The following is a 21,523-nucleotide window of genomic DNA, read 5'->3' on the forward strand; positions in this document are numbered from 1 at the left end:
GTCGACATTAATGTAAAATGTCGACATTTTTGTATGTCGACATTATTGATTTTCGACATTAATTTGTCGACATTTTGACTGTCGACATTATTGATGTCGACATTATGACTGCACACCTATTTGCACAGCCCTGGTAAGCGCAACCATGGGTGCTCATTTTACCAAAATGGCCAGTCTACTTTTTTCGCCATTTTAGTATTCCCTGTTCTTTCTTCCTTCTTTCAGGGTGGGAAATTCCTTTGTGTGATTTTTATCTTAGGCAAGAGTCCTGTGGACCCCCCCACCCAGGGTCCAGAGTTTCTGTGAAGGCAGGAAGTATGAGGAGTCCAAACCTCTGCATTCCTTTGTCTTCCAGCCCGAGTGTGCGGAGGCTGACTGTCCTGAAAGAAGACCCGCTGTTTGAGCCACCCCACGTCGTGCTGCGAACTTGCAGGGCTGCAACAGCCCAATAGCCTCGACTCATTGCGCGATGCAGTCTTTCGAATGCCAAATCTTGTTGAACGTTTGTGGGCATCCTACTGGACCCAGAGAGACTCAAATTGAGTCCTAAAACTCCCCTCATCAGAGTGCTGGACCTTACAAACGATCAGAATCCAACTAGTGATATTCTGTCTTCTTCTGTGCTCCTGAAAAAGGCACCAAAATCACATAGCTGCGTCCAGCCACGAGGAAAATCTTGCCTGGAGCCTTCTTCCATGATCCCTGCTGCAAAAGTCCTTCCAAAGTCCCGTTTACCATCTTCTAGACAAAGGAATAGGAATGCATATCATGAAGTCTTCCTGTTGCAACACACCTTCTGTGCTGAGGTACTATGTTGGCTGGGTTATTTACTTACCTTAAGTCTCTTGTGATTACTGTGTATCCTTGGGGTGCGGCTGTGATTGGGAGGTCTCTTGTCCAGTTCACACAGGCCCACTGCTGGAGTCCTCCTAGAGTGTATTGAACCCTAACTAACTTTCAAAGTGAATTACTTACTTGTTTGCCTAGTCTTCCTCAGAAACTCTGACTTTGCCTGCTTGCTCCTAGAGCACTAGGGTGCCTCTTCTGCCTCAGAGAACTCATGTACTAGAATTGGGAAGGGCTAGATTATTAAAGGGTCTACCTTGAAAAGTAGAACAAGTGTTGAAAAGTGTACTTACTTGTAAAATAGTTAGTTGGTAACTTTACACCCTCAGAGTGAATAGTTGCACAAAGTTATTACTTGCCTTAGCTAGGTTCTGCTAAAGTATATACAGGATTTACTTACCTTGAATAAGCTGTGTGCCTTCTTGAATAAGTATTCTTAAAATCTTACTTTCCTTAGAAACTGTCTCGCCATTCTAGAAGGTTAACTCGCCTGTGAATTGGGTTCGCCTCTTCCCAAACGTAAAGCTGATGGTTTCCCTTTATTATTCCTGTTAGGATAAATATATGAGTGTCCCCAATTGGGTCTTGCTTCCCTATACTTGCGGTTAGCCTGTAATAATAAGTCTGCCTAGGTCATGCTTACCTTTTAGGTTGCTGGTAGCTCCTTACAAAAGTATACAGGGATTCTTTCCCTTAAGTATAAACTGTGTTATCCTAAAATAAGTTTGAGTTATTGCTTCCCTTAGTCGATGAGCTAAAAAACAACTGTATTGCTTATTTGATCGGTATAGCTATGCATTATTCTGTATTTTGCTCGCTTGTAAATAAATATTTTTTAAAAAAAAAACCCACACAACTGTAATTGAATATTACACACCAAGGTCCAGCTGCCCTAGAATAACTAAGTTATCCTGAATCAGAGTTATCAGTGTTTCACTGTTCCTAGAATAAATGTCCCACTATAGTGAAAAGTATATTGTCCACTTGACTTACTATATGATTTCTTGCTGAGCGTCACAGTACAACTATTAGGGTCTACTACCCTGTATTACTGCAAGTAATACAAAAGTAACTATTGGTTTTGACTTCCCTAGAACTACTGTTAGGTGTTCCAAATTAGGTTATATGCTTTGGCCTGTGCACCTTCAAGCATAGTGTTGTGTTTATATAAATGTTGTTATAAATAATGTGATGCTACTTATTGCCACAACCCCCCTGCCCCCAAGATTTATCGGGGCCTACTTGTATTTAAATAAACCATTTATTTTTAAAATACATAGTGTGTCAGTGTTTCTTTGGACCATAGGTGTATTACAATTTCTTTGTACTGATTATACAGCTTTCTCTCCAGCCTAAGATAAGCCTGACTGCTCAGTCTACGCCACCATCAACTCAGGTGGTACAGCCTTATAAGAAGAGTGGAGTCTTGCACTGTCTCAGTTGAATGGTTTTACTAAGCTGGACTTCAGAAAAACTGTCTTAACAGGCAGGCTCACCACCCTAGCCTCAAAGAGTCAGTTCTCAGTGCACACGTTCTACAATAAAACATTTAAATATATCTGAGTTGGTGTGCAAAGAAAAGGGCAGTCTTCGTAAAATAGATAGCCCTTTGTATTGGTCCACAATCCTGCCAAGTCAGGGTCACCAGAAGAGTTCAGGGGAAAACCAATGCAACCAGGCTCAATGCGGAACAAGTTCAACTTAGGAAAGTCCCCAGAGTAAAATGGATCTAAAAGACATAAATGATCACAGGAATCAATGGAACAGTTTACAGGCAATATTCACACTCTGGGAAGGGTGCTGAGCCAATCAGATGGCTGGATATACAGCAAGAACTGTGCGTGTTCTGCTCGCGTTTCACCAACCACCCAATCCCAGGTGCTGCTATTTTTTTGTGAGGTGTCCTAGCACCTCTGCCCCTCCACCAACTCCCCTACTTGCCCACTTCATCCAGGTCATCCCAGAATCCCACTCCCCGTCACCACATCACTCTCAAACCCTCCTCACCCCAATTACCCGTGGACCTCCCAACTCTGCCGCTCCTTCCAGTCAGGCCGCCAAAGAAATAGAGACCATCCCTTTTCTATTTGCTATGGTTGTGGCCATCTCCCATAAAAATAAGAACCGATTTGCACCGCGGATGGAGCCCTGAAGTGCAAATAGCCATCACCCCCTTGTCGGGGGTGTACCAGGGACATTACAGGCAATGGAACTCTCCCCGACGCAGGGGCGATAGCTATAGTCAAGTGTTGGGTAAGAATTGGTGCAGTCACACTGTGTAAGACTACACAAGATTTATCTGCTTGGTATAAGGTAACCCACCGTTTGGCATAGGTCTGTACTACACAAGTTGGTCATGTGTCTGAGTAGCCAGGCCTATCTCAAGAGGGGTAAATGTGAGCTGTAGAGCTGTACAGATAAAATCAGTCATTACAACTAACCAAGTAACACTTACACACTCTCAAGGTTTCAGTTTTAAATATTAATTTCTTTATTTACACATCAAGTTTTAGTTAAGCATTCTTTAAAAAGGCAATTGTTTGTAACAGTTCAAGCAAACTTTGGAATCACTTTTCAAAATCAATACAGTTTCTGAATACTCTTGGGATATGCAAATACATTTCTCCTACACCCTGAAGTGACTTAAATAACACGGATAGTATTGCATTTATATAGAACACCAATATACTTGTCAGACTGAGTTTCAGAAAGGAAGGGTTAAGGAAAAATAGAAATATTAGAACATACTCTCTTATCAAGTGAGGACAGTTTGAATCCTCCAATGAAATCTAGGTAAGCTTTTCTCAGCAGTAAAAAGTGTTAAACAAATTACAACCTCTTACAGGGCAAGCATTGCCAAAGTCAATGGATTCAGAAAGGTACCTTTAGGGAGCAAGGACAGCCAAAGTCAATTGGACAAATCTATAGTTCTGATGCACTTCTTGGATTAGAGTCTTTCACAAAGTCAGATAGTTCAGAAAATCACTGTAAGAACACAATATGTTAAGCCTTTGTGAAAGGGAATTGAAATCAACTCAGAAAGTTAAGCAGGTGAAAATCTCAAGTGAGAAAGCAAGACTTAAGGCGAGAAGGTAAGCACCCCAAGTTAAAAAAAAAAGTACCTTTGGTTAGAAGAAAGGTGGTCCAGCTGGATGTAGTCTTTCTACAGCCAAGCAGAGCCTGGTTCCTGAGCCTCAGTCGTGGGGACAAGAGGGAGGACATCTGGAGGGCTCTTGCAGCAGTACTCAGGAAGGACTTCGGCAGCTACGGGCTCTCTTCGATTCAGCAGCACTTCACGGTTTCTCCGCCTCACAAACAGCACTGATGCAGATCAAATATCTCTGGTTGGACTTTCCTTGCTCCCTCGCCCTGAACTCTGGTAAGGGGACTCTGGATCAGGATTTCCTGCTTCCGGAGTGTCCTTAGGAGGCTCCTGGAGCTTTTGGCCGGATTCATTACGCGGCAGACGTTGCACTTGGTTATGGACACTCAACCCCTGGTATAGGGCTTCTGCAGCAACGGAGAGGCACAGCAAGACAGGGATTGCGCTAAAGTGGAGTTCGTCCTGGGGTTAGTTGGTCTCACTAACAAAAGGGGAGAAGTCGCTCCGTCCGGAGCTTCTCTGTCGATACGAAAAACTAGGTCAGCACAGCAGCAGAGGTCCAGGGGGTTGCAGCGGGATTCTCTTCACGATTTCTGCTTCGGATGTTTCTTCCAGTGGTCGACTCTGCCTCTAGTCCCAAAACTCGCGCCTTTTAAGCAGCTTTCCCATTCATTCACAGCCTAGGCTGTCAATCACACATCAGGGTGGCTGACCTGAAAGGACAGCCAGCTGGCCAATCAGGACTGGTTTCGTTCAGGCACTCCTAGAGACAAAGGACAGGGGAGTTCTGGGACCCTCCCTTACTTTCTGCCCTTCCAGACACACTTGAGCCAGGGGCGGGCTTCAGGGCTGAAGCCCGCCAAAGGCAAAACACAGAAAGAGCTCAAACCTGTCGACGCACAAAAAGCCAAGAAAGACCTCGCAAAAAGAACATAGTGAAAAAAAGAAGACGGTCATTTTGGCAAAATGGACACCCATGGGTGCTGTACTGCAGCTAAGGGTTCAACCTGCAGCAGAAAATCACACTGGTAATAAAAATTAAACCACTGCCAACAGCCATTTAAAGTAGTGAGGGTAACAAATAATGTTACATGCGAAAGTAGGATAAGGGGCTACTAAGTAACCCCCCAGCACTCGACATAAGATGGCGTTTGCTGGACCTACAAAGGAAAAAGATAAGATCAATTTCACTGTACTATCCTTGGGCATAGTAGTTCACCCACGAAAAGCTATCTAAACCTTAAGAGAAAGCCAGAGGATTTCACAGTGACGCCATACTGAAGGTGCTGACTGTCACCATGCGTTTGTCATACTCCAAGAACAGTGAAAACATAAAATCCAAATCAGGGAAAAACACTTGAGAGTGAGAAAAAGGTCCCACTCACTCAAGAGTTAAAATTAAAAAGTCCCAAGTCCAGCAAATGAGGTGGGGGTCTCTAAGGTGGGAGGACTTTAGCACACAAATGAACATTCTCCCCAACATCAAGCACTCCCAGTTATAGGAAAGCAAGTAAAGACTGGCAAGAAGTTTAGTAATAGCTTTGAGATTTAAAGGTCACTGATGCCAAATATACTCTAGGGGACAAAAAGCAAGGCTCTGACACTGAAGCGGATGCTTTATAGTTACCAGTGCTGCTGCTAGGTCACAGACAAAGGTGTTCAAATTCACAGATATAGTGCAGTTGTCTGGTAGCCTATTGTACAAGTCCTGTGGACAGGCAGTACAGACAGTGGCCCAGGGATCTTCGATGACAGTTTCTTACTGTGTCTTTTTTTAACAGAAGGCTGTTGGTTCTACATGTCACTCACCCGCTGTTGTCTTTTGCTCCCAACTCTTCCTGGCTTAGATGTGCAGGGCAATCAGCTAAGTGGCTTGTTAAAGCACTGGGATCTGGGAGGCTACCATCCCAGCTAGTTCTGCAAGGGCAGGGAAAGTTGGTGTGGCAAGGAGAAAAGGCAAGAATATGAGGATCCCAGGAGCTCTTCGTCTTCAGTTAGATTCTGGGCAGATTGCTGCAGCAGCCCTGCCACAGATTGGTCTTCGAGCTGGAGGTTGCTGCAGGACTCACCCCAGCTATTAAGAAATCTAGGTGCAGTTTCCCTCATGAATGCAAGAGGGATAATGGAACCGGAGTGCAAACTAAGAACAAATATGAATCATTTCATTTTGTGGCCACACAACCATTGAGCAGTCCCAATAGTCAAAGCATGCCGGGCAAGCACACAGGGTGTGGATTCTGCCATAAATACCAGACATTCTTTATAAATACTTGGCCTTGGGCGTCTAGGGCTCGAGGTAGTCAATCTCGTATTTGGGCACATTAGTCTTCTTTCACATACATAAAGCAGGTTTTGGTGTGGAACACCTTCAAAAACACTAATGCAAGAGCAACAACTAGGGCTACTGTGCCAAGAAGACGTAAGCTCCTTAATTACAAATTACTTGCCAGGTGCTTGGGTATTTTACTATAGTCCCTTGCAGCCACTATCATCGCGGGCAAGCATACCAGACTAGACCAGTCTAGTTGTCTAGGACAACTGGTCATTTTGTTAGCACCCCACCCTGAGACGCTTCAAGTCTTCCAGGCTGAACATTTCATAGAGTTGCACTCTGACTAGATCCATGGATAAGGTATCACTAGGTTAAAGGGAGAGCAGACCATTCAGGATTAGAAAAAAAGATCAGGAAACCTCTGTCTAAGCCACAGTTTAGGAAATTCACCCTAGCATGGGCATTATTGCCGCATTGTTCAGATGGTTGTGAAAGTACACCCATATCAACCTAGGTGGGCGGCCACAGTTACTAGCACCCTTTCAATAGTTTGAGCATTGTATCTAGCTCAAATAAGACAATTCTGCACTGATAGTGTATTATACTACCATAGCCTTCCGGGAATGGTATGTGGCAAGACATGTTGAGAAACTTCTGCATTCAGCCAGTTTGTCTCCACTATGGAGCCAATAATCTGGGCATAAAATCTCCTCCCTTCCTTGCTAGGGACTGTCCGTCCATACATCAGCGTCCACTTTGATACTGGTCAAGTCCAAGAGTTTAACCATACAAGAATATTACAGGATACTCCTGCTGTCCCACAGTGCTTGTAGGTGAGGAGCGAAAACAAATTACCAGAAAGATTCTGATACAAGGTACTCAATGTTAAACAGTATTGAAAGTAGTACATTTAGGACCCAAACTGGTGCTTGTGCACCTTAAACTCAGTTCTCAAAGAGGGAAATCTTCCTGTGCAGCGGGAATGCTGATCTTTTCATTCTTTGCTGATGAGTTCCCAAGGCTTTATCCAGAACCTGAACACCACAATTCTGCCTCAGGGTATCCTCGACTCAAAGCACCTCTCAAGGATGCCAGAGTAATGCTGAACGGTGCAGCTGGGCAACAGGCTTTGTACTGACCACGCGTTTTAGCCCAGTCACACAATACATGGCAATACATATACACAAGCCTCTTCCCGTTAATCCTAAAACACGAATTCCTTATCAGTTTTGGTTTGTAGGTCAGCAAACATAAGTCTGCATCTCATTTCATATTAGGATGCCGATTCAGACAAATAGATATACAAGTTATTCACCCAGGTCACCATTAGAAAATTGCATACACTACGCACCATACTATATAAAACATTTGCCTGCATACTTGTAGGATATCCATCCGGCGGGTGACAGGGCTGTAGCATTGTGCATGTCAGAAATCCTGGTCTTTGAGATGGATTTTCAGAACCAGTTATGAGGGTTGGTTTTGAGAGGTCACACATTTTAGTGAACAGGGAAAATGATCTATCCAAACTCAAGCAAAGTAGGTAGACGAGCAGTAAGGCTTAGACTTTGGGAGACATGGGGTTGGTTTAATGGCATAATGAGACGGCACTCAAAAGAAACCAAAAAAACAGTAAGAATTAACATACACTTCTTTATTAGACTACAATACACCCTAAGCAATGAAAATAGCAGGTAAGTAGTACTATTATATCAATACTGTGAACATATATACATTCTCTATTGCTGATCCCACTAAGGAACACCCTTACTTTACTTCTAGTGCAATTAGAAGCGGTTCAAATATGAAACCTGGAAAACAGTATGCAGTAAAGTAAGTGAAATATAATAGTTAAGCAATGCAAAGCAATGGCAATTCAAGCTAAAGCAACGTAAAAGCAATGGAAACAGTTGTACCCTGCCTTGGCAGCAAGGTCCCTGACATTAAAAAAAAGTCCTTCTCTGCTAAGGTAACTAGGCCTAGTACCCTTAAAAATCCCAAGATGATACATTTTGTAGGGAGTCAAGAGTCATGTTCCAGTGATGAAAGAAAATAAGGTATGTTCAAAGGCTTAGGGGTCCCCTCCCAATTCGGCCAATCCAGGGGATTCCAATCACAGCCAGGGTTGGGACCTAATGCCCGTACAACCCTATGGTGGGAGGATGGTTTAAACAGCTATGCAGGATCGCCCTACTTACTCAGATTCCACTAGAAACCACCCGTAAGGGTCCTAGATATGCTGGGTTCACTTACTCCAATCAATGGTTCCATTGCAGGGTGTCCGAGGGCTGAGGGTGCAGTGGTTTTCAGCATCAGGTTTGGGTCTGGCTAGGCAGAAATTCTGAACTCTGGTGAGACGGTTCATGATGCTTTGCAACTGTTCGACCCAGGCACCCTGAGATGAAGACCAACACAAGTCCCATGACAAGAGACCCACCAGGGCATGATGGAAGTGGTCAGCAGTGAAGAACACCTCACTCAGGCGCTGGCAGGATACTCACATAGCGAAGACAAAAACTGCTACAAAACGGCCCTTCTTCAAGATTGAGAGCAGAAGCTGAAGTAGGGCAGTTCTTAGGCCACAAGCTGGCGACCTGCAAAGTTCCAAGCTGAAACTCAGAACAGGGTCTGATGCACAGCAGATGCCCCCGAAGAAGCTCGTCAGCCCACAGGCTGGTTCCAGGATGCTTCAGAAGGCACTGGTTAGCCCACCAGCCGAAGGGTCAATCATCTTCACAGACGATGTACTTCAGTAGATCGATCCAGAGCAGCAGGGCTTCACCGGGTTTTCGCTGGAGGCAATGCTGGCTGCCTCATAACTGCCTTCTCACAACAATGTGAGGGACAAATCGGAACATGAAAGTAAGCAACATTTAACACCCAGCGTCCAAAACCAGTTCTTTGGCACAATGGCAGAGAGAATCAGTGCCGGGGAGGTTTTCTTGAACTATTTTTGGGAAAGAAAGATATTCAGAAGTCAAGTACAGCATGCAGATCAGCCGTTTTTTGTGTGCAACACTCTGTCGAATGGGTTCCATGTTATTATGTCGCTGTGGAAATGTCGCCAGGTAGGTGACATTTGTTTCCTGATCCACTAAAATTCTTTACACAAATATTCTAGGAGGGGTATAATTATATTGTATTACCTTCGATCCTAGAATATTTGACGAAAGTGCTGGATTGTGAAAACGTCACCACCTTGATACCCTCAAATGTTTTGACTATCGATCACATTTCCAGCCATAATGAAGTGTGTGATGGAGCCAAGCTGACAGAGGGGAGAATGTAAAGGTGATAAGGGAGCTTGGGGTAGAGATAAGCAAATGCCTCTGCCCACCACAGATGGTAACACAGGGTTGTTCAACGTGGTGCAGTACCGTTTGAAGATGCTCTTTGTAGGCATTCCCGCAGGCAAAGTATGTATGATGCATGAGTGATTGCATGGATTTGGGATCAGAAAAAGATTTGGAAAAAAAAAAGTCTAGTGCCATACCTTGCTGCTTATGTCACTGCAAGCTAGGAGACAAGTCCTGCTGACAATCGCAGACCTGAAAGCCTGCAAGCGAGTGGGATACATCTTTCCTCTGTTGGGACAAACAAAGAAATGCCTTTTTACCGTCACAGCATTTTTGATGATTGTATCTGCTTAGATTCACATGCTGTGCATATAGTCCGACATCTAGTGGTAATCACGGAGTACTGCATCTGGTCTTTCGAGGATCGAAAGGGGACGTCGACATGGGCGTGCTTGTAACACTATCCCTAACATCACGTGTAGTGTACCCAAATGCCCTCACGTGTCGAAATCCGTCTGGTTGCGTTTTTCTGCCGTGAGGGAGCCAATGACTATCGTGAGTGAGTACAGAGAGAGAGAGAAAGGAGTAAGATGTCCATGTTCCTTCTACTCCGAGAGGGGAGGAAGGGTGGGCGCATGTGAATCTAAGCAGATACAATCATCAGAAATGCTATTATGGTAAGTAATACATGTCTTCTGATGCTTGTGAATCTACTTAGAATCACATGCTGTGTATAGACTAGCAAGCAGTACCCAGAGATGGTGGTGGGATGTGTGAAGGAACAGTAACAAAGAGATGTCTTAGTACCGCTTGTCCCACCTGAGAATCAGATAGAGTGAGTATCCAGGCAGTAGTGTTTTGTAAAGGTGTGTACAGAACTCCAGGTTGCTGCATTGCAAATGGATTCGAGAGGAACATTTCCAATGAATGCTATGAAAGCCCCAGTGTCCCAAGTAGTGTGTGCTCTAGGCTTGAAGGGAAGATCTCTCTTTGCAAGAGCGTAGCATAGTGTGATGCAGTTTACAATCCACTTTGAAATGGCCGATTTAGAGACGGGGTCCAATTCTCAAGCAGCTGCCACTAAAACGAAAAACTCTTGTCTTTCTTAGTGGCTTAGCCTCTTCCAGATAGTATATGACCGTTGTCCAGACATCCAGTGTGTGGAGGCATTTTTCTGCCATGTTAGTGGGGTTCTGGAAGAAAGCAGGTCATTCTATTGTCTGGTTCACATGGAACTTTGAAATGGATTGGAGTTTGGATGAATTTGGAATCTTGCTTGGAGGTCAATGCACAACCTTGACGTCCTAGACGACGACGGTGGCCACCTCTGAAGGCCTTGGAGCGACCCCTGTTGGCTTCCTGGGTCGAGGAGCAGGAGGGTTAGTGGTGATAGGATGAGCTCCCGCTGAACTCCTTCGAAGAACTGTTAGACTTACCTCCTGACGGACAAAAAGACGGCTGTCGTTGCTGCAGAGTGCCAAGGGCATGGGCCGTCAGTGTGTCTGTCTTGAGGGCTTGGATGGATTCATCGACAGCCTTCCCGAACAGGCTGTCTCCGTCGAACGGCATGTCCAGGGCCCTCGTCTGGACCTCCTGTCTGAAGTTGGTGGCCTTGAACCAGCCATGACGGCTGAGGCAAACTATCTGGCGGAACCCTGTGTCCGCAATGTCCAGGGCCACTGTGATGGTGTGGTCGGATGCCACCTCGCCTTCCTGTAGGATCTCCAAGGCCTCGACCCCCTTGTCATCAGGGAGGAAATCCAGGAGGGGAGCCATCTTGTACCAAGTCCCAGTCGTATCTGGCCACGATCGCTAAGGCTTTGGCAGCTGTGAGAAGATGACCTTTCTACCCATGGAATCCAATTTCTTCCCCTCGTTGTCCGGGGGTGCAGATGAAGAAGACTCCGAGCTCGATGATTTCTTCCTGGTGACTGCCGAGACCACAGAGTCTGGAGATGGTTGAGATTGCAGGCACTTGGGTGAACAGTCCGGCACCCTGTACTTTTTCTCAAGTCTGTATCTCTTTGCCAGGCCTGATGCGGGGTTCCTCAGCAGTGCCAGCCCCTCATCCCAGACATCGTCCAGGAGCGGCACCGAAAGGATGGTCTTCCTCTTTGCCTCCAGGCGGTGATACAAGAAGCCTTCCTTCTCCTCCGCGGTGAGCTGGAAAAGCTCAGACGCCCGAACGATCATGGAATGGAAGGATCCCACTCCATCCGGTGGAGAAGCTCTCGGCTGTGGCGATGTGGGAGTCTCCCATCCCGCCGTCGTCCGTGTCCATTGACACTGTGTCCGTTCCCATCCCCCTAGGGGGTGGAGGCTAGCGACGGTTGGAATGGAGGTGTGGGATGTCTTCTCTTCTTTGCCGGAAATTCCCCCAGTGTCAACGGGGTAACCGGCAGTGGTCGGTGCCGTCGGCATCCTCCTCCATCTCCAATACCAGTATGTGGAGGGTCAAAAGGTCTATAGGAGGCACTTGGGGGACGGGTCGCTGGGTCCAGCGCCTATGTCATACCTATGGATGGTGTCGCTGTCGTCGTCGCCTCTGGCGGGCGTCTTTTGACGTTTTCCTCATCGTCGTCACCCTGAATGGTGTGGCTGGAAAGGATCACCTCCTCGTCTCACGAAGAAATGTCTGTTCCCTGGAGTTCTTCTCTGCGTCCCCCCTCCTTTCTTCGGGTCCTGAGGAGTCAGTCTCGGGCTGAGGTCCGGCATCCTCTTCTCCGGAGTCTTCTCAACTGGCATGGTTGAAGCCGCCCTCCTGGGAGAAAGAGCCACTCTGGCCATCGTCGGGGTACCCTGGCCCGGGTCAGCCCCTATTGCCTTTGAGAGGGAGGCCACCACCAAGTCTATGGAGGTGCACCTGGGCCTTCACGGGCAAGCCGGCTCCCTTGTCCTGCTTGGCCTTCTCCTTCAAGGCCGGGTCAGACACCTTGTCCCGTTTGGCCTTCTCCTTCAAAGCCGAGTTGGACACCTTGTTCTGCTCGGCCTTCTCCTTCGCTGCCTGGGCGGACACCTTGTCCTGCTTGGCCTTCTCCTTCACGTGCAGGTCGGACACCTTGTCCTGCTTGACCTTCTCTTGCTTGGTCTTCTCTGGTGTCTCCCGCAGGTTCCCCGGGGTATCCGACTTCCTTTTGGACGAAGAGCTGGAGAGGTGGATGGAGATCGATGCCGAAGGAGATGATGAAAGCGCCCTGACCACAGCGAAACCCGCAGCAGCGGCGACCCCGATGGAAGCTGACTCGCAGTGCTTGGCCTTGTGTTGGGCCCCCACGGGTGGGGCACCCTCAAAGGACTTAGAAGCCCGCTCAGGTTGGCTGGATACGGAAGAGGCATGCCACTGGGACCCACCCCAAGTAGAGGCCCTGGCCTTGAGCCACGTCGCAAACCAGAGGTGTCGATCCTTCATTGGGCGCTTGGTGAAGCCACGGCAAATCTCAATCATCTTCTTTATGCATCGGATGTAGGCAATACAGGCCCTGTGAATGTTTGTCTCCGTGAACACATTTCGCAAGCCGCAGCAAAGCTCTAAGAGGGAAACGCCGTCCTTCTCATCTTGTTTATTTTGTTTATTTATTTAGTATGGCGCACAAAACCCAGAGGTAACAGGGCGCAGACAGAGAACAGGAAGGTAAGATTACATAAAAACTTGGTTACAGGATAAGGCATACATGAATAAGAGGCATAACATTACATTGTGTGGACTGTACATATATACATATAGAAAATAAATTGCTTACATATTTGATGCTGTGCATAAAGGCGGTCAGGTTTGATTGAGGCTGACATGATCAGCGCGATGTAGGCCTGAAGAACTTCTGGAAGCTTCCAAGAAGAACAAATTCAGCACTTGAAGGGCGAGAAAGATGCAGATAAACAGGTCCCCGTTAATTGGAAGGATAATCGACAGAGCACACTGTCTCAATTTGACCGGAAATAGAGTTTTCCTTTCAAAAAGGTGATAAGCTCGAATAGCGAGACGCGAGGACTCCCAACACTTGAACGTGTGGTAAAAATCTGAGTATGGCTGCCTGTGGAGGGGGTTGGGCAGAAGGCAGTCATTGGCTGGGGGCAGTGTGACCCAGAGCTCAGTGATTGGTTTTATAGGAGAAAGACGGACCAGAAACGAAACAAACTGTTTTTTTCTTTTACTGAGGATTCCCGGCCTGTTAACGGGGAATATTCATGAGCATGTGAATCCATGCCAGACCCCATGCTGGAGAAAAGGGCCTATACTAAGAAAAACCTTTTGCCATATCTTACGCTAAATAGAAAGAAAGATATTGGGAAAGGATTGAAAGGAAAAAGGTGTGTACTGTAAGGAACTCATGGTGGCAACAGTAAAAACAGACAAAGATTATATGCAGCTTTGAAAAATGCTGAATCTAAGCCTAAATCTAAGATGGGAGCAAGCTACGACCATCAAATAATAAGGCAGTCCTAGTGGCGTCTTGTCAAATGCAAGAGTCTAAACTAAGAAAAACCTATTGCCAGTCCTTACGCTAAATACAAAGAAAGTGTGGGATAGGATTCACAGGAAAGGATGAGAAAGGAAAGGAAAGAAGTGTTCACAAATAATAAGTCAGGATACGGTAGTCCGGTCTCCCTTTCCCACATTTTGAGCGCGGGAAAAGGTAGGACTCTGGAGCACAGCACACGCACAAGCTAACAGTTCCGCCCTCAGCTTATCAGGACCTTCAGTTGTCAAGTCTCTTTTCTACAAAAAGTTTCTTTCCTCCGAGGACCTGATGTCTTCAAAAAATTAAAAATTCCTTTCTGCTTGCACGTTGGGGGATGCCTTTTCACCCTTGGATGCCCCTCTTTCGGGGTCAGACCCTTCTCGAATGTCTGCTTCCCTCCCTCGGGTTCACTACATCTTTTAACACAATTTAATCTGTGACATTCACAAATCTGAATGTCTTCTTTTAAACAGTTCACTGTGGACATCCCTCTGCCGGGTTCACTCTTGTCAACACACTGTTGATCGGGATTTCAGACTTTGCCCCCTTTTTTTGCATCCCTCGGTCGGGTTCACTATTGCCAACTTTACGATGCGGGATTCGCTTCCCTTAGCTTCACAATCATCTGTCGGTCAAAGGCTTTCAACTGTACAGAGGACTTTACTAGACCCCTGTATGACCACCTTCTTGCCTTTCTCCCAAGGCCTTCTGGTTACGATAGTTCAAACAGGGTAATCGGCCAGAGTTTCCAGAGTGAACACCCACGTGGAGCTTGACTCTTCTATAACGGCTTTCCCCTTGCGTATCAACAGTTCTTTGTACTTTGTTTAATCAGCCGTTTCATACTTTCATCCAACATAGTTCGGTTTCTTATTGACTCTCCACTCGACTCACTGGCTGTGATGAACCGCTTGGCTTTTCTGGTCTGTGGAATCAAGGCCGGTCCATGGGGCCAAGCGTCTCTCCCTGTCTTAGTTGTCAGTTGAGGAGGACCCCATGTACCAGGGAAATGTGCTGCAACACACGCCGTCTATTGTTCGCGGTTTTACAATAACTTCTGCAGATGTTTCACAGGCCATGGATGGAAAGGGCAAGGTCATGTCTCTCCTTGGCACCCTATTGATTTGTGCCGTCTTTCTCCTCCTCTTGAACTGCCATGCTGAGTTAGCCCTCTCCTTGTGCGGTCTGCCTTGCTCGTATTGTGCCCTTGTGCTCCACCTTTTATCCCTGTGGGGAAGGGAAAGGGCTGTCGGGTCTGTGATTCTTGTCAATTGCCCGACTTTGCCTGACCCTGGCATTTGGACATGTCAGGCGTGGCTGTGGTGTTTGTCTGTTGTCTTTCGTGGTGCGCAAAGGTGTTCGTGTCAAAAAAGGGGGGTAGACTGTTTGAGTATTCTACAGGGTAGGATGGGGGAAAGGTGTTACAAAAAGGGGGATACTGCGTGTCACCTGTCAGTGTCCCCCTTCCACTCCATAAGAACCCACCATCCAGGTGATCCTCCCTCTCTGGTCCACCCCCAGGAACTGGATACAGTAGCGTTGGCCGTGTCCTGGCCACCTGGATGACAGATCCCCGGGGACGAGTCACGGAGACACCTTCATGTTTCTCACAGTACCTTGAATTGGCAATGGTTTAGTATTTTGAATCAGAGGTATTTCCGGTGACTTTTGAACCTTAAAATATGAAAGTAGGCATCTTTCAAATCCAGTGTTGTCAAGAAATGTCCCTCCTTTAGTAGAGGTATGAACTTCTGTAGGGTTGTCATCCTGAATTTGTGAGGTTTGACATTTGTTTTAGCTCCAACACTGGTCTCAGTTTTGTTCTTTTTGGGTACCAGATAATAAACCGAGTATATAACTGTGTTTAATTGATGTGTTGGTACTTCACCTATTGCTCCTTTTCTTAAGAGTTCTTGTATTTCCCTCCAGCAGAACCTTTACGGGTTCCGTGGTAGGTTTCTCTTTCTGCGTTGTCGGTTGTGCAGTTTTGTCAGTAGCACGATGCAATATCCTTCCTTTAATGTACTTAGGACCCACTTGTCTCAGGTTATCCTCTCCCATGTGAGAGTGTAAGCTGAATGGGGTGGTCTGGGAGGGATATGTCACTGAGCAGTCATTTATTGACAGGTCTGCGCCTCTAGAGCCTTGCCCTCTGCCACATGCTCTCCCACTGTGGAGATGTTGCAGAGGGTGTGTATCCACCTTTTCCTTGAGTGGGGCTGCTCATGAAGGTAGAGCTACCGTGTTGCAGGTTTGTTGTCCTTGCGTGTTGTAGGACTGAGTCCGAAAGGGCAGCCTGCCTCCAAAATGTCCCCTCTGTGGGAATGTTCTCCCTGATATCTAGTTGAGGCTATTTAGGGTGCTGTGCTCCTTTCTAGCCTGCTCTAGTGCTTCGTCCTCGGCAGTACCGAAAAGACAGTCGTCCTCGTCTAGTTTGTCCAGGAGGCTGGCCTGTGTTTTAGGTTTGAATCCTGAGCCCCGAGCCAAGAGTGTCTTTTTATAATTGTAGCCCCCGTCTCTGCGACCTCTTGTGATTTCTTAATTACTGCAGAGGTATTTTTCCCCAGTTATTTTTAACATTGCCGATCTAGTGAGGTCTGCTACCTGATCAGTGATTTGTTCTAGCTCGTCCTATTGATCTCCATCATACCTTGCCATGGGTGCTGTTGCGTTGGCAAATCTGACCTCGCCGGAGGCAGATGTTCATATTCTTCTCTCGAAAGAATAGAGTTTTTTGCTTTCTTTATCCAGTGGGAATACACTTATAGATCAAGGTGCCCGCCCCTCTTCCTAGTCGTCGTTGCTACTAGGAATTCCACCCTGTGCTGACCACTTATGTATAGGGGTTCGGTGGGTGCTCCTCTGCACTTTTTTTCTATTCTAGGGTTGATGGGTCTTATTCGTACCAGGTTGGTAAATGAGGGTGTCATTCTCTTAATCACGTTTTTTACCAAAGGGATAGCCTGTGAAGCGGACTTCCTCTCCTTAAGGACGTCCTCAAAGTCAGTCTCTTCCTGTGTTTCTTTCATTGGTATATTCAATTTCAATCTTGTGTGTTTGGGAATGTGCATAAAGAAGCATTTAAAGCATCATGGATTGCATATAATGGACAAAAAGTTTGCATCTTGCATAAAGGTTACATTTGTCACAGACTATGTAGTAGCTCCTGGTTCTCCTGCGGTAGCTCTTGCCTACTAGATGATGCCTAAATCTAGGAGCTAGTTTCAGCTCCTGCTCATGAAATCTGATTTTCGACCCCTGAAATGCAGACACCAGTATTCCCCTAAAATCCTCCAGTCTATTGCATAGTCATATGGTCGGAGATTCCAGCTCTTGTTTAAAATTAGGAAGGTGGTGGGATAAACACATTGGTTCTAAGAGAATACAACTGGAAATAAATAAGGATACAATAGTAAATGTGTCAATATAGGTCAACCTAAGGTCTCTCGAGGGCATAATTGGAGAAATAGTAATCGTCCCCAGAATTCCCCAATCTATAGCACCTAACTGCTTCTTTGCAATCTTGGTGCTAGGGCTAAAGTGCTCTGCTCACTTCTTGACAATCTCCTACCAACAAGTATTTATTGACCCCTGCCTAACGTAACTAGTCTAGATATTTTCATCCTCTGGTTGCTGGTCACACTCCTTGGCTAGTAACAATACTTTTTAACAAACATCTAACAGCAAGCATTTCTTCCCCTTGGTAAAGGTTTTTGTCAAGCTGTTATATTGTTACGGACCAGTGACATACATTGCGCTCCCCCGTAACTATCTCTTTCCCACCTCCCCCAAGCCCTCCCAGAGCCAGTTGTCTAGTTTCTTCTAGGTCTGGTTTCCATCAGTGTCTGGGATTCAACGCTCAGCAAGCTTTCAGATCTCCCCTGTGTCTTGCAGCAGCCATTGTTTGCGATATACAACTCAGAAAGTTTTTCAGACGTCTACTTATCCAGTGCCCGATGTAGCTCTCAGCTCTCTGTAGCTCAGTTCCCTTCTTCCTACTAGCTTTAGCACAAGTTCCTTCTCCCAGTCTTCAATGCAGTCTCTTTATGACTCCTGAGACCTGGGTTCTTTTATTGTATTCCTGATTAACCTTACTGTCCAATAATGCACCTGATAAGTTATTCTGTTTTTTGGCATATGATTGATTATTTGCACATTCCTATTTATTTCCCATCATGTATTTTTCTTTTTTCAGTTCTGATTCCCAGTTGTGGCTGTTTACCAATTGCTGGTATGGGATGTGAATGCGCCGGCAGCCACACACTTAAATGGTCGACCTTCCATTTTAAAGGCAGGTGCAAGTGGCAGTACCCGGTGCCTCGAAAAAAGTGGGCAGCTGCCTGTGAACATGACGAGTACATTTCTTTTTTCCTTACATGCCAGCACCAACAGATTTGGTACACTCACCCGAGAGCTTTGATATTGAGAGTAGAAGCAATGGTTATGCCGATGCTCTCAGGGCATTTTTAAACTTTGTTACTTTCGGCATCAAGTAAACAGCAGGGTTAGGTACTGAGAGAGGTACATGGTGCAGTATTGAGGGGCAATTTCGTAAAGGAGATGGTGGAGTGACTTATTACCGTCATGTAAAATGTGCTAAACTGGAGCAGCATCTATCTATGGGGACATGAAATTGAATGCCCTACGACACTAGAGTGGAGTTCTAGGTAATCCTCCGTTTACCACCTCCAGGTAGAGCATTGCATAGCAGGCGAGCGCCCCTGGTCCTCAGAGCCCCTCTGAATCCAAAAGCATTATCAATGGGATTCTCATGTAGGAGAACAGGCATACTTCCTGGCCGTCAAATACTTTGCTTGGATAGCTGCTACTGCAAGCCCCAATGCACAGAGAACCAACTAACACCCTTATAATGCAAGTGTTGGAGGATATTTCTGTGGCACACACTGCAAACTGAATCCCTCAAAGTTGCTACAGTAAAAACAGGGTGTGAATTTGTTGATCACAGTAAAGCCCTGTTATGACTCACCTGATGTTAATACGCAGTCAACATCTTGAACGTTGTACAAGGCAGCAAAGTAGTCCTCTCGTAGTGCCTCCAGTTTCCGGTCATAACAGGGGGCCACAATGATGTGGAAGATCTTTTCGGGGGACAGTTTCTGCAAAGGTAGATGGGAGGAGTGTCAAAAATAATACCACACATTTAGAGCAAGTTAAGTCCAATCACAACAACATCTTTGGACTCGTCTGGAGGTTACACTAATTGTTCTGCCAGAGCCTCACGCTTGGGGAGGACAGTGAGGAATTGCCATGTGGCAAGGATGTAGAAGCGTTGGCTTTTTTGATTTGTATTAATTCATAAAATGGTGCGGGTAATTCCACTTGGTTCTGCTAACCAGGGATGGAACATTCCTGAAAATGGGTTCCAATTAAAAACAAGTGCAGACGAAGCCAAACGTTTGTTATTTTTGCAGCACTGAGAAAAGTTGGTGCTACACATGAGGTTTTGTATTGTTTAAAATTGATTGGAATGATTTCAAAGTATAGCACCCTGGGCAACAATTCTCTTGCCCATGGACAAGGACTATGCACTCTAATACCACTGTGCCCTAATCTCCTCAATGTGAAGTCTGGATTGACTGTACTCAAATAGAGTGCTGAATTTTGTGTTCTTGTACATGCACATTATGTTGTCTTACATGTTCTATTTGCTTTATGTTTTTAAGATTCAAAAGCCTGTTTATTAAGATTTAGGGAAGGATAATTATTTGTGAAATTTTATTTGGTGATAATTGAAATTGGATGAATTTGTAGTCATTTTTAACATGTTTTCCAATTTTTTGAAAGGTTTAAATTCTAAACCAAACACAATAAAACAAACAATAAATACCACTATATTGGTGACTCGCTCAGTAACACAGTTACTAGTGAGAAAGCAATTACACAGAGTCAATACTGGCACACAATAAATGTGGAATATAATAATCCGATAGAAGTGGTTGTCTTCATGTGGTGGTCCTCATAGCCTGTGAATCTCTATCACATTACAGGAAACCGCCCACCCATACCCGCCTCCATTCAATACATATATTACTCCCTCTTTCAAAGCCTGCATGCTAAGTAGTGCATTCTTTTCTAATACACAGCAAGGTGACATTTAACTGCAAAATGCAGATGTAAAGCAATAGCAATGGGCGACGAGAAAATCTCATTGCTCCAACCACCTCTTTGTTACTCGTCACCTCACATCCCTGCCAACCAAAGGTAGTGAGAGAAACTAGAAGGTGTCTCACGTGCTAGTCCCCAGGGATTTTTCATCCAGGTGGCCAGGACATGGCCATCGCTGTTGGATGCAGATCCTGGGGGTGGACCAGTGCAGGAGGAACATCTGGGTAAGGGATCCTCGGGGAGTGGGATAGGGGCACCCGGTGGCGAGTAGCCCCTTTTTTTTTTTTTTTTTTATTTAAAAAATTGTTTATAGTTTACATCAAATTTATAAACTTTTACAATTATTTCATCAACTTTAAGATACTTCATTTCTTAAAAACATCACATAAAATCATTTTCTTTCTTTGTACGCATCAAGATATATTTAGCGTAATTCATTTCTATTTTGCGATTTTCACATTTCATACTTGGTAACATTAGAGTGTACATAGTTTCTTTACATGACTATATGTCTTTGCAATAGGCCTTTTCTTAATGCATGACAACATAAAAATCCAGGTCAATCTTGTATTTAGTATATTCAAAAACATTGATTTAAATAGCATAATATTGCAATTAATCAAGTAGAATGTATAATACATCAATATCATTTAATTTACTGTGGTTCTTCAACTAGAGGCATTTTTAGATCCAGATTTTTAGTTTTCAAATCCTCATCAATTTTGAATAGTAACCTTGATAAAGCCAAAATAAAACGCATACTATCCCCTTGCATGCTGCGTTCCCAAAAAGCGGCCCGTGCAATATATGTTAGGCCTGGATTAAATTCGCCTAACAACAAGCATCTCTTTTCCTCAAAATATGGGCAGTATACCACAAGATGCTTTATAGATTCATTTTGACAAGTCGAAGCACAAAATCGACAATTTGGGTGCAAGATCAATTCGCTAACATCATTCCATTTAAAGATACGTTCCAAAGTAGAGAATTGATTTAGTCTGAATCTTAGGTAGATGTTACGTACTCTATGATCGGGACATTTCATAAGATATAGGGGACGAGTGCCCCTCTTCCTAAGTCTACTTGCACACTCCGTGTATAAGACATATTTCTGTTTTTTTTCAATTATCGTCCTCCAGTCCCATTCGTACATTTTGCGTTTATTTTTAGCTAAACCAAGTTCTAAGTCCTCTATTATTGCAGAAATGTGACTGCTAGCATATACCACACTTAGAGGTAACTACAGAAACGTGATTGTTAGCATGTGCCACACTTAATGGAATTTCTCAAGTTTAGTCTGCGCCAAATCTAGACAGAAATATGAATGTTAGCAGATATCACACTTAGATGGAATTTCAGAAATATGATGGTCAGCATGTGCCACACTCAGATGGAATTCCCAAGCTTAGTCCGCGTCGCA

The 21,523-nt window shown here is 45.2% G+C and overlaps 1 protein-coding gene across 2 annotated transcripts in view; it reads right to left on the reverse strand.

Annotated features, from left to right (window-relative positions):
• NARF (nuclear prelamin A recognition factor) overlaps window positions 1-21,523 on the reverse strand; it is a 527,845-nt gene that overhangs the window by 93,139 nt on the left and 413,183 nt on the right. For both annotated transcript variants that reach the window (XM_069654602.1, XM_069654603.1), the window contains exon 8: window positions 18,965-19,094. In XM_069654602.1, the coding sequence (XP_069510703.1) occupies window positions 18,965-19,094 (130 nt within the window). The remainder of the gene's footprint in view (window positions 1-18,964; window positions 19,095-21,523) is intronic.

Source organism: Ambystoma mexicanum, chromosome 3q (genome assembly GCF_040938575.1).
Source record: "Ambystoma mexicanum isolate Mex_15411 chromosome 3q, UKY_AmexF1_1, whole genome shotgun sequence".
Taxonomy (NCBI): domain Eukaryota; kingdom Metazoa; phylum Chordata; class Amphibia; order Caudata; family Ambystomatidae; genus Ambystoma; species Ambystoma mexicanum.